This window comes from Misgurnus anguillicaudatus, chromosome 25, assembly GCF_027580225.2.
Source record: "Misgurnus anguillicaudatus chromosome 25, ASM2758022v2, whole genome shotgun sequence".
Classification (NCBI taxonomy): Eukaryota; Metazoa; Chordata; class Actinopteri; order Cypriniformes; family Cobitidae; genus Misgurnus; species Misgurnus anguillicaudatus.
Window position 1 is genome coordinate 27,196,491 of NC_073361.2, and position 19,153 is coordinate 27,215,643.

Consider the following 19,153-nt stretch of genomic DNA (forward strand, 5'->3'; position numbering starts at 1 on the left):
AATTTTTTCAGTAAGGGGATTTCTATGTGGGCTATGTAGCCATCAAGCCAAATATTGAATTCATACAAAGAAATCAGAACATTTAAGTATACAAGTTGAGTCATAATAAATAAAGTGAAATGACACAGTCAGGAGTGATGATGTTATTGTGCACCGAGGTCAAAGTGCTGCAAACTAAGTGCTGTTCCCTCATACAATATAGATAAATTTTTTATCCGCTTAAAAAATGCCACATTTTATTTTGTGCCACCATACTTACTCGTGTAACTACTCATGTAACAGTCTTTAAATAAGGAAAACATGGAAGTGTTTGGTGGCTTCTAAATTTATCCCTGTTTGGATCCTAAGGAATGAATGGGGCTAGGCTAAATGCTAACACATTCACAACGCGCTGTACAAAGATTAAGTGCACACATTGAATAAAAATAGGTATTCATCTAAGTTGAGGTAAGAACATAGTAAAATATTGCAAAACAGTGGTGTTTTCCTTTAAGAGAAAACTGGTGCATTGTTGTTTTTTATTTAGAATTTTGATTTCCAACATCTGATACTTGATTTCAAAAATAAACTGGGTTGAGAACCACCGTGCTACCAGATCATTCACTGCTTCAGGTTCTCGGTCAGAAAGATGTGAAATGCATCGTATAACAGCTCTGATTGTTCTCACAGCTGATTGGCCGCACTCGGCTGGGCGACACCCCAGAAACTGTTGGCATCCTCAGACTGACAACCTGTCTCATTTTCCTAACATCTATATCTGCACGATTCATTCATGTCTTCCGAGGAAAGCGAGAGAACGAGATTCTGTTTGTGTAACAGCGCTTCAGTCCTCTAAATGACTAGATTTTGTTTGTTGCTTGCCTGACAGCACAATGTTAGGGTGTCGTAGGTGTTTGTTAGGACGTTTCTGCTTTAGCTTAACCTGTCACGATTTCATCCCTCTTTTATTCGCCTAATCATTTCCCATCACTCACCACCACACTTTATCTGTCAAACCAAGAAGCAAAAGTTGAAAAGAAATGCAGGGCTCAGTTTAATCTGAAAATACTAACAGGCCATTCACACAAAGAATAACTATATAGATTTACTTACAGCATGCATCAGCGCAAAAGGCTTTGGATCGTGTCTCTGTCTCTAAATTTTAAAAAAAGATGTATGAAATTGTTTGGATCACTTTTTTAACAATAAACGTTTCACAGCAATTTAATTAAAAATGTATTCGAATTTAAAGAATTTAAAGGTGCGGTGTGTAAATTTTAGTGGTAAAGTGCTGGTGAATTGCAACCAACGGCTCAGTCCACTGCTTACCCCTCATTTTTTAATCACATAGAGAAGCTACGGTACCTGCCACCAGACCAACATGTCATCGGACACAACTTAGTAAAAAAGTTTGTCCATTAAGGGCTTCTGTAGAAACATGGCGTCACAAAATGGCGACTTCCATTTAAGGGGACCCTCTGTATATGTAGATAAAAGCGTATCATTCTAATATAATAAACACATAACGGTTCATTATAAAAAGGTCTTTATACACCCCTGATAATATAGTTTTTTATATTATTTTGCATTTCTGTCAAGAGATCCTTCTAAAAATTACACACTGCACCTTTAATGTGAACCTGCAACATGCCGCGCAAAGTTTTTCTTTATTGGTGTGAACACTAATATAGTTATCGCATGTGGTTATTGCTCTCCTTGCGAACGTGTCTTAAACCAGGGAGAAAATCGTAACAAAAGACTCACTGCATTATCACAACATCGACACTTGCATTAAAACAAAAATAGAGCCGAGAGAAAGCCGTCGTTTCCCATCTCTCTGTGTTCGGCTGGCCATGATGACACATAATTAGGGTCAATTTTCTGTACTTTGTCTCGCCCACAGAGGCCTTTTGGGTAACGTGGAGAGACGGGGCTGTAACAAAGCCCACAATCACTTTCAAAGCGTGGTTAGCCAAACAATTTCTCTGGAATATCAATCCACCCTTCACGCTCAGATGAACACATGCGTCCATGGGCAAACCTGGCACAGGAGACGGGTACAGATGGCATGTGTGTGACTGCGACCTGTAAGCCTGCAGCTACGGACTGAACTTGTGTAAGATGTACCAACCCTAAGAAACCGTGCTAAAGAGATTTAAATTGAAATCCTTGACAACTTTGTATAACCTTCATATGTACAGAATGCAAATAGGACAATGTAAGAAGAAATTGAAGCTCAATTAAGGCGTCCATTTATTGTTTGCAAAAAGCAGAATTTGAAATTTGATGGGCAGAATAAAGCCATGTGGAGAGTTTAGCACGACGCGGGTGAGAAAATTACGACAGTTCGTTTGCCCAAACTGGATGCAAACGAAACTGTATTGATTCAATTAAATGATGACAATAGACTCATACCGTTGGCTTTATCCACAAACGCTCCCTGCGGAGAATCCGGAACCCCCTTCCAGACCGTGATGGATTTTGGATAACCAGGGTCCATTGTTCTCATGTCCTCATTGTATCTCCAATACCTCCACAGAGATAAATGGAGAACATTAGTAACACACAAACACAGGCACAGATGGCCAAGCGAACGTAAGCAAACGCAGCCGTGCACGCATAGACTAACACTCGCATGCTGCGCACATACCTGTCTCCTTTGAAGAAGTAGGTCTTTGCCACATCTTCCCACCAGACGGCTGTCTCTATGCTCTGTGCTGGCATGCCGTTCCCAAACATTGAGATGTCCTGGGGATAGCCAGGCTGTAGCATTGTGTCCTTGAACACCCAGAACTGCTTCCCTAGAACAGACACAAGAGGAAAGCATTCAACTCAGGGAATATTTACATTTGGCCGAGCTAAATACTATATATTGTCTGATGATTTGTTCATTCAAAAGGTGGGCAGTATATCAAATTTACACAATTTATGTACCGTGGTTTTGGGAGTGATATAAATAAAGTAACACTGTGGATATATATGGAAATTAACAATGGTTTTACTTAGGGTTCCCACAACTTAGTTAACTTCAAATTCAAGGACCTTTCAAGGACTTTCCAGGTCTAATACCCTCAAATTCAAGGACTAAACACATTTCAAGTGAGAGTAACATCGTGTTACCTTTTAAGATACATTGTTACAGTTCCCTTTCGAGGGAAGTCGCGCTGCGTCACTGCGGTGACACTTTGGGGCGCTTCCAGAGGTAAGTGCGTCTGAATGTGTATATCAAATTCAACCAATGGTGAGGCTTAATGACAAAGACAGGGTGACGCGGGTGCCAGTAAGTATATCGCTATCTAAAATATTGCCAAAGACGGCGTTACAGGGACGCAGGAAGTATGGCAAGGGAGACGCATCGCCTCATTTCCTTCTCAGGGAACAATAGTTACATACGTAACCCAAGACGTTTTCATGTGTCAAACACAACTATGCAAAAAAGCATTTTGGTATGAATCAACATTCGCATACAGAAGATATAAGCATTTAAAGCGAACTGTTTAGCATGTGTGCTTAAAGGCTAGAAATGTTATGATATTATCCAACACTAAAATAATAAAGAAAATAATATGGATTTTTTTTCCAGAAAACTTAAAATAGATTCAAGCACTTTCAATGACCTGTATCTATGTACGTTTATTTTCAAAAACTTCCCAGGGTCTTGAATTATTTTCCCCAGATTCACAAACTTTCAAGGACCCGTGAGAACCCTGTTTACAAAAAAAAGTTACATTCTGTTGAAAACAAACATTTGGCAGACGCTTTTATCCAAAGTGACTTACAGTGCATTGAAGTGATGTATCAGTATGCATGTTTCCTTGAAATTTGACCTCACAACCAAGTGGGCTACAGGAACATTACACTTTGTCTATAATCAAACCATTAGGTTACTTTTCGTAAGGGTCGTGAGGATTTTAATGCATTTCTCAACTGGCTATTACGTCTGTTTCATTAAACTAATGACGTGTGACTTGCGAATACGAAAGCATTAAGAAAGATACAATTTAAGTTAAAGTGTCTTTTATAAATGTTAATACTTTCTTTTTTATATCAGCAGCTTAAAGATTTCCATGTAGATTTAGTCCCAAAATGTGTAACAGTTTCAAAACGAAATGTTTGTTCGTCTATCTAGGTCACCTAATATGAGAAATTCACTTTTATATGTTGTTTGAATATAATTGTGTGTTATCGGTGTGTTTACAAAACCACCATGTAATGATAGAAATCAGCTGTTAGCATTTTCTAAGCAAACTGACATCACTTTGCGCAGGCTCCGCTCACAACCGTCCAAAGACCACAGTTGGGTAATAATTTTAATTTCAAATCTTGTTTACATAATCCATTACTGCAAGTTTGTTATGAACAATGAAGTAAGGTGATTGTCTCATTAAAACGGATGTATGTTTTTTTTAGTATAGATACAGTAAACAGGGAGGGAAGCAGCAGCAGCTCATTTGCATTTAAAGAGACACACACACAAAAACAGCTCATTTTCCTGCACACCCAAAAATGGGCACCCAATAAATGATATATAGGGTATTTTGACCTAAAACTTTACAGGCACATTTTGGGGACACCAGAGAGCAATATCACATCATGAAAAAATGCCACATTAGGTGACCTATTGGTGGAACTATGTTTATTATGACATACATTGAAAATATGTTGCTAATATGTTGCCAGCCCTACTAACATTTTTAGAAATTGTATAGGAAATGCTTCATAAATTACTGACAACTGAGATTTGAGTTATTGATATGGCAAACAACATATTTAAGTCATAAGCTGGGTTTCCATAATACTGATGCGTATTTGAAATATCACATAAGAAACCAGTGACGGAAACACCTAATTATTAATAAAAATCCTTAAATTCCCAAAAACGTTTTTACACTCGCTTGAGGTGGTTTTTGACTTTGGAAAAGAGTAAATGCGAATAATAGGAGATGGAAACACATTTACCAAATAAATTCAGATGTAGCGAACATTAAACCCATGTGACTGATCGATTAGCTGTATCAGCTGATTTGTTTTTACCATATATGGTGCTCGACATCGTCGCAATGACCTTGCTCCTTAAATTCTGCATTTCTTTTTCTGTGCATAGCATTCAGTTGGGCTGCATTGCTATTAAATTTATAACTTGCCAAATAGTACACTGTAAAAAACCTCTGTAGAAATTACAGTATTAATGGGTATTACTGGCAACTAGCTGCCAGTAACTTACCGTAGATTTTACATTTATGTTATTTACTGGCAACATTTTGTTCAAAGTTAAATGAACATGAAACATATTTTGACTTTATCTTCTACAGTAAGTTACAGGCAATCAGCTGCAAAATTACAGCAAATTTTTTAGAGTGTAGCTAAACGCAGTCCTGTCTCCATTTTCTAAGCATGCCTTGTTTTATTTACTGTTGGTTACAAGGTTACCAATACCACTGTCATTCGCTCAAACAACTTGATGGAAACGCACCTAATTTGCATTTATTTGTTTTTCTTTTTTTGAAAATAAAACCCAGCTATAGACATCTAGAATTGCATGAGGATGAGTAAACTATAAGGAAATTTGGTAACACTTTTACTTGAAGGGGTGTCCATAAGACTAACATGACACCTTCATAATCAAGATTTTATACACCTTTATGACAACTGTGATTAAGTATCATTCGCTCAATTATGTAATTTTGAATGCAAAGATGACAATGTTTAAGATGTCTTTGTTATGACAACTTGACATAAACCAATACATCATAACTTGTCATATATTTTATCAATTTTAATTATTATTATTGGATGATTGATTTTATATCTCTAACACCTGGAGGAAACAAAAAAATGAAATGAAGAATATTGATGATGCTGTTATAAAACTATTTGACAGAGTATTAACACTTAATGACATTTTAATGACAAATTATATTTGTACCACTGTAGTTGAGGTCAAGAAAAATATTCATGACGCTGTTATAAAACTATTTGACAGAATATTTACACTTAATGACATTTTAATCAGTGTTGTTTTTGTCAATGATGACGATAACGAAATGATTTCGTTGACGCACCTATTTTTTATGATGCTAACGCGACGATGACTAGCTAAAAATGTCTCTAAGGTGACGAAAACATGACGAGATGCTTTTGAGTTTTCGTTGACGAGACGGAACGAAAATGATTATAAGTCTGACGTTCATACTGTATGTCATTTCTGCCTATTTTGCGTGAAATCTGTCTGTTTTTAGCTCAAAAGTATCAGCAATGCTGCCGCTTCCTATCCTTGTTTTGGGTCAACACAGTCTCATTTACACTTGCCCACCACCCGGCTGCCGCCATGCCACGCACGCACACCAGATTTCAAACAACAACACACCTGCGGCTGTGGCGAGTTTGAAGGACCGTAGCGGTGACGCCAATAAACGGAAACGACAAGATGATTTATGGACATACTTTCAGTATAATCCATCAGACAGAGAAACGGAATGCATATTGGGAGACGACGGTAAATGTGCCCATAAACAAGGTGGGAAGAATACCACCAACCTCAAGCGGCACCTGAAGTCTCATCACGCTAATATATTTTAAAGGTAACTAACAAGTCACGCTGTTAACATATCATATACATTTAATTTTACTCGACATTCGGCTTGTGACACATTTCATGGTAAGCTTAAGGTTTTACATGTATCTACTTATCAAACCTAAGCCCATTTCCAATACTTTTGTTGTGTATTTAAATAAGGCAAGGCACGCGTTTCTCAACTTTATAAGCGAGGTCTCAGCGTAACACACAAACTTAACATGAGGGTATATCAGGCTCAACTTTTTTCTTCATAACTTTTTGTTATGACATGCGCAGAAGGCACACCGACTAAAACAACGGCAAGCCCTCAGGGACAACCTTAATGCACATTTTAATTGTATTAAATACACCATACTTCTTAACCTATATTCATTGGTTAAAAAATATTTTTTTTACTAAAATTGACTTAAACTTGACTAAAACCTTTTTGCGTTTTCGTCGACTAAAACTTGACTAAAACCTATTTGTGTTTTCGTCGACTAAAACTTGACTAAAACCTTTTTGTGTTTTCGTCGACTAAAACTTGACTAAAACTATACATTTTATAAGTGACTAAAATGTGACTAAAACTAAAAGCATTTTCGTCCAAAAGACTATAAGACTAAAACTAAAAGGGCTGCCAAAAACAACACTGATTTTAATGACAAATTATATTTGTACCACTGTAGTTGAGGTCAAGAAAAATATTCATTACGCTGTTATTAAACTATTTGACAGAGTATTTACACTTAAGGACAGTTTAATGACAAATTTAATTTGTACCACTAGTAAAAATTGTTCAGACACAATTATAATGGCCTCATGACAGCCAATGTCAAAACCAACCACATGACAATTTATTGTAATATTAACCCCATAAAACTAGGTAGTTTCCTAATTTTGATTAATTTATCTGCTATGTCATGTTTTGACAGATTTATGACAAGTTATGTTGTCTTGGTTTATGTCAAGTTGTCATCTTTGCATTACAAATGACACAATTGAGCGAATGCCATTTTATGACAGTTGTCTTAAAATTTGTGTCATGTGATGATTGTGGGGGTGTCATGTCGGTCTTGTCAACACCCCATCAAGTAAAGTGTTACCGGAAAGGTTCATATTTTGGTGAATTATTTCTTCAGTTTCAAAAAAATCATTGAATTGTAATGATTAGGTGAAATTACTTTCACACCCCTACCGCTTCCTGTTTCCCTTCAATGACCGTCACTACATTCCCTCTGCCAGAGTTACTCAGACCTGACATGGTAATACGTCACTTTACAACGTCAAGAAGTTTCAGTTCCTGTTCTGGAGGAGGGGGGACACTCGACCCCATGAGCTCAGGAAACGCTCTGTGATGTCGACAGCGGATAGGGTTAAAAGGGTTGTCGTGGTTTGTTTAGATTCTGACGGGTCAGGGGAGGACAGGTCCGTCATATTTCCTCTGGTAAAGGAAATGCCTGTCATGTCACGTGATACATTCTCATGCCCCTCTCAGCAGGGTCAAACTCTATCTGTGCCAAATAGTGAGTGTTTATGTAGCTCAACTGGTAGACAATTGCATTAGCAGGGTAAAGGTCATGTGTTCGATTCCAGGGGAATCCAAACAACCTTTAGCTGAATTGTGGAGCTACATGCATGTGTACTGGTAATTATGGGATTTAAATGTTGATTGGAATTTTATACTTATTTTTTTTAAGTTTTCTGCTTCAATTCTTTGAGGTCAGTATAAGAAAATGTGTGTAGCATTTGTAAAACACTTTTCTTGACTTCCAAGTTCACCACATACGCTGTATAACACCTCACAGCAAAATGACAAATAAGATCGACTAAACATTTGAAGCACACCTACGCCATGCATTCACAATCACGCACCAACTCACACTACAAAAATAAACTTGCACTTGTTTTAGATTAAATATATCCATAATTCAGTTCCTCCCTATCATTTTCCCTATAGTCTCTGATCTGATGCTGGTGTTATGGGCTGTGCAGGCAAATAAATAATTAAAACAACAGGCACGATGGGCTAAAAAGATTCATTAAGCTCTCTAAACACAAGAGACTGTTTGCCTAGTTGTTGAGGAACACAACTAAATGTGTTTGTGTGTGTGTTTGTCATCATTATCTCAATTGGCTGAACCTCTTCTATCCCTCTTAAAGCTATTTTCATCTCACACATACATGATATCCTCTCTTTCTCTCCTTGAGAATAATAGAAATACATGAAAAGCTTTATAAATTCAGGTCTGATGTGTTTTTGTCAATTCAAAATAACAACTCAAACTTTTCGGCGCACCCCCCATGATGTATATCGTATATTATGTGTATATAATGTGTATTTAATGTATTGTACAAAGTTTGTATTGTGTATATTTTGTGTTGTGTACATTTTGTATTATGTGTATATAATGTGTTTGTACTGTATTGTACAAATCCTGTATTGTGTATATTTTGTGTTGTGTACATTTTGTATTATTTGTATATCATGTATATTTTGTACTGTGTACATTTTGTATTATGTGTATATAATGTGTTTGTACTGTATTTTACAAATCCTGTATTGTGTATATTTTGTACTGTGTACATTTTGTATTATGTGTATTTCATGTGTTGTGTACATTTTGTATTTTGTGTATATCATGTGTATATAATGTATATGTACAAATCCTGTATTGTGTATATTGTATTGTGTATATCATGTGTATGTAATGTATTGTACAAAGTTTGTATTGTGTATATTTTGTGTTGTGTAGATTTTGTATTATGTGTATTTAATGTGTATGTACTGTATTGTACAAATCCTTTATTGTGAATATTTTGTGTTTTGTACATTTTGTGTATATCATGTGTATATAATGTATATGTACAAATCCTGTATTGTGTATATTTTGTGTTGTGTACATTTTGTATTATGTGTACTGTACAATATACAGTGTGTATAGTGTACAAATTCTGTATTGTATATATTTTGTGTTGTGTACATTTTGTATTATGTGTATATAATGTGTATGTACTGTATTGTACAAATCCTGTATTGTGTATATTTTGTGTTGTGTACATTTTGTATTTTGTGTATATCATGTGTATATAATGTATATGTACAAATCCTGTATTGTGTATATTTTGTGTTGTGTACATTTTGTATTATGTGTACTGTACAATATACAGTGTGTATAGTGTACAAATTCTGTATTGTATATATTTTGTGTTGTGTACATTTTGTATTATGTGTATATAATGTGTATGTACTGTATTGTACAAATCCTGTATTGTGTATATTTTGTGTTGTGTACATTTTGTATTTTGTGTATATCATGTGTATATAATGTATATGTACAAATCCTGTATTGTGTATATTTTGTGTTGTGTACATTTTGTATTATGTGTATATAATGTGTATGTAATGTATTGTACAAAGTTTGTATTGTTTATATTTTGTCTTATGTGTATATATTGTGTATGTAATGTATTATACAAATCCTGTATTGTGTATATTTTGTGTTGTGTACATTTTGTCTTGTGTATATCATGTGTATTAAATGTGTATGTAATGTATTGTACAAATCCTGCATTGTGTACATTTTGTGTTGTGTACATTTTGTATTATGTGTATATAATGTGTATGTAATGCATTGTACAAAGTTTGTGTTGTGTACATTTTGTCTTATGTGTATATATTAGGGTATGTAATGTATTGTACAAATCCTGTATTGTGTATATTTTGTGTGTACATTTTGTCTTATGTGTATATATTGTGTATGTAATGTATTGTACAAATCCTTTATTGTGTATATTTTGTGTTGTGTACATTTTGTCTTATGTGTATATATTGTGTATGTAATGTATTGTACAAATCCTGTAGTGTGTATATTTTGTGTTGTGTACATTTTGTCTTATGTGTATATATTGTGTATGTAATGTATTGTACAAATCCTGTATTGTGTATATTTTGTGTTGTGTACATTTTGTATTATGTGTATATAATGTGTAAGTAATGTATTGTACAAAGTTTGTATTGTATATATTTTGTGTTGTGTACATTTTGTATTATTTGTATATCATGTATATTTTGTACTGTGTACATTTTGTATTATGTGTATATAATGTGTTTGTACTGTATTTTACAAATCCTGTATTGTGTATATTTTGTACTGTGTACATTTTGTATTATGTGTATTTCATGTGTTGTGTACATTTTGTATTTTGTGTATATCATGTTTATATAATGTATATGTACAAATCCTGTATTGTGTATATTGTATTGTGTATATCATGTGTATGTAATGTATTGTACAAAGTTTGTATTGTGTATATTTTGTGTTGTGTAGATTTTGTATTATGTGTATATAATGTGTATGTAATGTATTGTACAAAGTTTGTATTATATATATTTTGTGTTGTGTACATTTTGTATTATGTGTATTTAATGTGTATGTACTGTATTGTACAAATCCTTTATTGTGAATATTTTGTGTTTTGTACATTTTGTATTTTGTGTATATCATGTGTATATAATGTATATGTACAAATCCTGTATTGTGTATATTTTGTGTTGTGTACATTTTGTATTATGTGTACTGTACAGTATATAGTGTGTATAGTGTACAGATTCTGTATTGTATATATTTTGTGTTGTGTACATTTTGTATTATGTGTATATAATGTGTATGTACTGTATTGTACAAATCCTGTATTGTATATATTTTGTGTTGTGTACATTTTGTATTTTGTGTATATCATGTGTATATAATGTATATGTACAAATCCTGTATTGTGTATATTTTGTGTTGTGTATATTTTGTCTTAGCTGTACATCATGTGTATTACATGTGTATGTAATGTACTGTATTGTACAAGTCCCGTAGTGTATATATTTTGTGTTGTGTACATTTTGTCTTATGTGTATATTATGAATATATACTGTATTGTACAAATCTTGTATTGTGTATATTTTGTATTGTGTACATTCTGTATTATGTGTTTATCATATATATTTGTATAATTTGTGAATACTGTGGTGTACACATCATGACGTGTGTGTTGTGTATATTTTGTATTGTATACATACAGTATTTCTTGTTTTGTGTATATAATTTGTATGTACTGTATTGTACAAATCTTTGTTGTGTACATTTTGTATTATGTGTGTATCTTGTATCATGTGTTTATTTGTATAACTTGTGTATACCAACTTTAGTGTATGTTGTGCATATTTTGCATTGCGTACATTCTACTGTATATTATGTGTATATTTTGTATCATGTGAAGTACTTTGTATACCTTTTGTAGGTGTTTGCCTTTTATGTTGGAGTATGGATTAAAGACTTTCACCCATCACTACAATGCTGTTGTGTGACAATAAAAGTGATTTGAAATGTTTCAATTTTTTACCGGTTGTGTACAAAGAGATTTGCACAGAAAGAAAACTCATGCTTATACGCACACATATACTGTACTCTTCTATACAGTCTGTTCAATATATGAAGATGTAACTGCTTTAAATAAGGAGCCAAACTCTGTAAGCCCGACAGCAGTAAGTGTCATCATTCTGTTCCTCTGCATCACTAAACACAACTCATGTCATCTCAGCAGTTGTGTAAACAAACACCGCAATGAGAGATACTTCTCAAATCTGATTTGCACAATTGCTTCCCTTTGAAGAAGACGAATTTGCCTTCGCTGTTTTCATATACAGCATCAATCCTGGGTGGTAAACCCCTCCAGAACACATTGATGAGCATTGGGTAGCCCGGCATTACAGTGTTATCCCTGACTCTCCAAAACCAATGATCCTTCACACAGAGAAAAGAGACAAAAACATACAATTGAGCAAAACAACTCAGACAATAGAGAAACAACTGCATGGTGAATTTCAGGGATAAATATATCCCATAATGCTCTGCATTTGTGTGTTTTTTATCCAATCCGAGAGCACTGAGTGGTTCATTCAAGGCTTTGGAGATTTGCTTAGTGGTTACATCTTGGAAACAGATATGCTGGAGCCAATTTTGAGAACTAATTCACTTTTGGGAAAATAATAAATAAAGCCTGATTAAAAAAACTGCTGCTCATTTGAAATGGGGCGGTCTTCTGCCTAAAGTGAATCATTTTCAGTTGTGGCCAAGGGTGTGTATTAGATTTGAACATCGGGGGGTTGAAGTGTCAATAGTACATATGTTTTCATCATTGTATAAAAAAGGTTCTTAGATTTTTTTGGGGGGTTGCCTCCCTCAATCTTCCCTGGAAACTACACCCCTGATTGTGGCATCCTGCTTCCAGCATCCTGCCCTCTATCAACTTCCATATGGCCACAGCTGCTCCGACCTCCAGCTTTTGGAAAAATCCCTGTAACACTTTTACAGCTTTGATGTCTCCAAAGCTTGTTTAAACACTGCCAGTAAAACAATAATATCTCTGTCATCGGTTTCTGTGGTAAAGCATCAAAACCTCCAGGGAAGTTTCTATTTATAAGCTTTTGAAAATCATAACCACGATGTGTGAGCTGAAGGGCTTTAACAAAAATATTCACATTCACATAAGTTTAGTGTGTTTTTCATCTTCTAACAAACACAGAAAGTGTTCACTAATGAATGGCTTATTTTTTGTCTAGCATAAATAAATCAAACAATTATTAATTGAAAATACATTTACTACCAAAATGACCCAAAATACAAAGTTTTGTATCCTGAAAAAAATGAAGTGAGTTTATGCTTAAAACAAAAAAATTACTTAAATTACGTTAATTGATCAATTAAATTTAGTTTAATGTTTCTTACCACACTGGTGGATATTTTAACATCTTTTAAGCATAAACTTACTTGATTTTCATTATTTTTATAAAACGAGACTAAGGGCCCTATTTTAATGATCTGAAATGCAAGTGCGAAGCGCAAAGCGCAAGTGACTTTGTGGGCGAATCTTGAAAGGAGACCGACGTTCTTGTAAGAGCAGTCAAAGACAGATAAGTTGTTTTGTATGTGGATGGGAGAAACGCACCCAAATCAGCGTCGGTTAAACAGGCGTGGGAGGAAATATATTTTATGGCGTAATAGCACTTTTGGAAGTACTTCGACTCGCCTGAAAAGTCCGCTCCCCTTCTCACTCTCATAATGGGAGAGGGAGGGTGTTACTGCGCCGAGTCGAAGTACTCCCAAAAGTGCTATTGCGCCATAGAATATAGGTCCTCTTTTAAATCCGCTTAGAAAAGCGCTACGTTTAATTTTGTACCACCAAACTTGCTCGTATAACTACTCATCTTAAATAGGAAAAACGTTGATGTGTTTGGTCACTTCTAACTTTATCTCTGATTGGTACCATTGAATGAATGGGGCTAAGCTAAATCCTATCGAAGCGTCGCGGCGCGCTCCGGCGCTTGCGTGCGCGCGCGCGGATGGTGGAGGGATGTATCAACAGTTCTTGGTTGGGGTAGTGACATATTTTAGTATTGAACATGAGTAGACTATTCCTTTAAGGTTTCTTATGAAAACATTTTAATTATTATTTACATAAAATAAACGTAATACAGCCACACAACAAACTTATGAAAATGTTTTAAACGTTATTTGCATGATAATTTTTTAACACACAATAAATAAAAACTATCACCACAAGGCTCACCACTATGATTTCCCTTATCTCATTTGTTAATATTTTTATTGTAACAATTTATGATTTGCAAAAATAACTGTTGCATCTGTGTAGATTAGATAAGCAAAGTGTGTGCGGATTGTGAACGCTATACATTATGTTCAAGCATGCACCCTTAAAATAGCATAATGAACAACGCGCAATGCGCCACTGACTTTAGACTATTTTTTTCTGGTCAGTGGCGCAATTGTTTTTTGAAACTGCAAAATAGCCTCAGAGATGGTTTGCGCCGGAACACGCCTCCTTTTTTGCACTGAACCGCCCAGGGAGCGCAAGTTCATTCCCTAGTTTGCCGACGTGCGTCTGTGGAGGGAAAAACCTGCTGTGCGCCGGTGCAAAATACGAATGATACATGCGTCACTGACAAAGTCAATTGCGCTGGGTGCAAGATAGGGCCCTTAATATCTTGAGTCATTTTGCTGTGTATGAATATGAAAAGCTCAAATGCAAAAGCCACCTAACACCACTTCTGTCAAAACTGAGGCAATAATATTGACTGAATACTCTCGCCATGTATTATAGACAAGTTTCCCGGGTGAAATAGGCGTGCAGCCATTAGCCTTTCACTCTGCCAACGACTTCCGGTTAGCGTCTTTTACTGTCTTTGGTTAGTGTACAGAAAATTAAAAGTTGTGATTTTCTAGGCCGATATGGCTCGGAACTATACTCTCAAACTGGCGTAATAATCAAGGACTTTGCTGCCGTAACATGGGTGCAGCAGGCGCAATGATATTATGCAGCGCCCAAAAATAGTCCCATTGGTTACTTTCAATAGCAGGGGACCATTTTCGAGCACTGAGTAATATCAAGTTTTAAATAGGAAAAATATCGAAACTCTATTTTTGAGCGTGATGCTAATGGTCTAATCAGATTCAATGGATTATGCTAAGCTATCCTAAAATGGGTATGGCAAGACCCAGAAATCAACTGAATGGATTCCAAAATGGTATAAATCAAATGTTTAATTCTAAGGGAGCTGGAAAATGAGCCTATTTTCAAAAAAGTGGAGTGTCCCTTAAAAGTGTCTGTTTATCGTGATCCCATTTTTCAAACTTTATTTGGTGTGTAAGGTTGCTGATAGAGCATAAATAATGCCTGCAAAATTATACAGCTCAAAGTTCAATGCCAGGCGATATATATTTCGAAACAGAATTTGCTTTTCAAGTACTACAGAGAACAGTCGGTTTGGACTACAACCCTCTACTTCCTGGATATATGACGTCAATATAAGAGTTTTTGAAAAACATTCACACACAGGAATACCCCAGTCGCCAGCTAAGCTAAGCTGCTGTCGAATCACAACAAACTAAACAAGCACAATCAGAACTAGTTATGTATTTCTGAAGGAGGGACTTCACAGAAAAAGGAAGACATCAACCTGTTTTTAGGACAGTGAAAACAGCGGTATAGAGATTTTTTACACACAACACATGAACGCATCGTATATTTAATCGCAGCTTTGAAAACGCAAAAAAAACGGGACCTTTAATCCCAGCCTCAGGCCATTCAGAAATACCTCTTTGTTGGCAGAATCCGTTAAACGCCAAATACATTTTTCAGCAAAGTCCTCTAAATGCATGGAAGAAGAATCGAATGAACAAAGTCGTGCGTGCGTTGGACATACCAAATATATTACTAGAAATTTTGAGCCTTTTACCTCTTTTAAAAAATGACAGGAAAAAGTGACTGAAGAGAGATAGAGTAAGATTAGGAAACTACATTGAATCACATTCAAACTTGGGTCCCTTTTGAGTACTTGGACCTGAATACAACCCAAATTTGGCAGCCACATGCATCATAGCGCCCCCCAAATGTATGATTTAGTTTCTTAATTTAAAACTATGTAAACTATGTAAAATGTATATAATATTTTTGGCAATTTAATACTATTGGCACTATTTTTATCAACAGCACACCAATGACTGCATAATACAGAAATACATTCAAACTTAAGATCATTAAAAATTAAACTTCTGCATGTATTCTAAGAAACAAGATTTTTATGGTACGTTTATAAGTTATTTTTTGGAGAGACTTTATCTAAAAAGAGCATTTCTGGAATTTGTCTTCTAATAATGCTCCATAAAATTCAGAAAGAAGCTGATCAAGGGCTCAGTCTAATGAGCTCAGTGTCAATGTTGTGGGACACATTAAGTGAGCATCAATATTGTCTACCCATGCATTAGTCTGTGAAAGTTTAAAAATATTTATCCCTGCACCATTTCATAAAGTTCACAATACAATTTCACAGCGAGCTTCAGAATAGCATATGGTTCAGAGATGAAAATGCCTTCATTATTTGTCTGCCGCAGAACTGCGTCTCCTGACAAATCTTTCGTAGCAAATTGAAGACAAATGTAATTTGACCATCAATCTCTAAAACTGAAAGACTTTTCGTTTTATCCCACAACAAGGAACTTAGATGGCCATATGTTAATTCTGCCCGTTTTCTCCCGACAGCATTTTGTACACAATTACAAAAACATCATCCATCAATCTTTTGATACATCTAGTTGAATGCAATGCAGACAAACGTCCTCACAATAGTTTGTACAGTTGTTATCTTACAAAAACTTTTATTGTTGTTCAATCGAGTTCTATTCTATCTCTTTTCTATTTTGACAAATTTTTAGTTGGATGAGTCGTAGTTGCAAAATGCAAATAAACTCACGCCTGTGACAGCACGTCTTATATTAATGTTGCTACGTTGCTTGGCAACAGCAAAAAGCCTGTAGACAGGTTAAACAACTATTTTCCTATATAAATATTATATTTTTAACTACAGAATTATTCAGACAATTATTTATAATACATTAATCATGTAGCCATTCCACCCAGAACGCCCTATAACATGAAAAGATGTAATTCGTTCCCTTCTTGTCTATACACACTCCTTATCCTCGCTTTCTTTTCTTCTTCATCTCGACCTCACAGGTTTCTCCTCTCCCGAGCCAAAGAGAAAGGCAAACATATTCGACAGGCGCTGTTTAATTACAGGGAAACCCACACAGTCAACAGTGACCTTTTCACAAACAGTAAAGCGTCTGTTTACTAGGTGCTCCACAATCATCTGCATTTCATTATAGTTGGCTTCTGAGATGAGACGCTGTTGTGTCTACATTATACCCGAGTGAGAAATGTTGGCTATAGAAGACGTCACTGGAGTTTTAAACCCTGAACCCCTATTTTATTGGTTCTCATCTTAGTGGCTAAATTGTAAATATAGAGAATATGGACTGTTAAAATACTCTATTCAGATGAGCAACATGGAGGTGTGAAGCGTTAAATATAATGTTAGAGTACAGAGAGCCAGGGAAATGGAGACACAGCCTGTGTTATCTAGTCAAAGGTTTAAAACATCTAGTGGTATCAGAATGGTTTCTTCTAAATACAGCCTCATGTGGGTGACGCTGACAGGTTGCCTGGTTTATTACAGAGCTGTGTGACAGAGCGACCCTGCAGCCAAACTCAATGAGACTCCAACAAGATTTTAGAGCTTTATGAGACGTTTTCAGTAAATGGATAAAAATTGTTTTTGTTTCATACACAGTATCATATAGCTTCAAAATACTTGCAATACAGTGCTTGAGACTATGTACACTCACCTAAAGGATTATTAGGAACACATGTTCAATTTCTCATTAATGAGAAACATGGCAGTTGCTTCAATGCATTTAGGGGTGTGGTCCTGGTCAAGGAAATCTCCTGAACTCCAAAATGAATGTCAGAATGGGAAAGAAAGGTGATTTTAGCAATTTTGAGAGTGGCATGGTTGTTGGTGCCAGACGGGCCGGTATGAGTATTTCACAATCTGCTCAGTTATTGGGATTTTCACGCACAACCATTTCTAGGGTTTACAAAGAATAGTGTGAAAAGGGAAAAAACATCCAGTATGCGGCAGTCCTGTGGGAGAAAATGCCTTGTTGACGCTAGAGGTCAGAGGAGAATGGGCCGACTGATTCAAGCTGATAGAAGAGCAACTTTGACTGAAATAACCACTCGTTACAACCAAGGTATGCAGCAAAGCATTTGTGAAGCCACAACACGCACAACCTTGAGGCGGACGTACTACAACAGCAGAAGACCCCACCGGGTACCACTCATCTCCACTACAAATAGGAAAAAGAGGCTACATGTTGCCTGGTCTGATGAGTCTCGATTTCTGTTGAGACATTCAGATGGTAGAGTCAGAATTTGGTGTAAACAGAATGAGAACATGGATCCATCATGCCTTGTTTCCACTGTGCAGACTGATGGTGGTGGTGTAATGGTGTGGGGGATGTTTTCTTGGCACACTTTAGGCCCCTTAGTGCCAATTGGGCATTGCTTAAATACCACGGCCTACCTGAGCATTGTTTCTGACCATGTCCATCCCTTTATGACCACCATGTACCCATCCTCTGATGGCTACTTCCAGCAGGATAATGCACAATGTCACAAAGCTTGAATCATTTCTTGAACATGACAATGAGTTCACTGTACTAAAATGGCCCCCACAGTCACCAGATCTCAACCCAATAGAGCATCTTTGGGATGTGGTAGAACGGGAGCTTTGTGCCCTGGAGGTGCATCACACAAATCTCCATCAACTGAAGATGCTATCCTATCAATATGGGCCAACATTTCTAAAGAATGCTTTCAGCACCTTTTTGAATCAATGCCACGTACAATTAAGGCAGTTCTGAAGGCGAAAGGGGGTCAAACACAGTATTAGTATGGTGTTCCTAATAATCCTTTAGATGAATGTATACTGAAAACATATATTTAATTTAGATCTGTACAGTTGCTTTGGAACTGTAAAAAAATGCGGGTCAAATTGACCACGGAACACCGTAATTTATAGCGAAAAATCTGAAACGTGTTTAGAAACCATATCACCGTTTTTGAAAAAAAAATATACTGATATTGAATTATTGTCCAGCCCAAGACAGTACCCTTTAAATGGGTCCATTTTTGGTGAACTGTTTC

General features: G+C 35.9%; 1 protein-coding gene across 2 annotated transcripts in view; it reads right to left on the minus strand.

The window, feature by feature from the left end:
- LOC129426018 (matrix metalloproteinase-16) overlaps positions 1-19,153 on the minus strand; it is an 88,363-nt gene that overhangs the window by 5,492 nt on the left and 63,718 nt on the right. For both annotated transcript variants that reach the window (XM_073864270.1, XM_073864271.1), the window contains 3 exons: positions 12,185-12,330; positions 2,630-2,773; positions 2,395-2,510 (listed from right to left, as the gene is read on the minus strand). In XM_073864270.1, the coding sequence (XP_073720371.1) occupies positions 2,395-2,510; positions 2,630-2,773; positions 12,185-12,330 (406 nt within the window). The remainder of the gene's footprint in view (positions 1-2,394; positions 2,511-2,629; positions 2,774-12,184; positions 12,331-19,153) is intronic.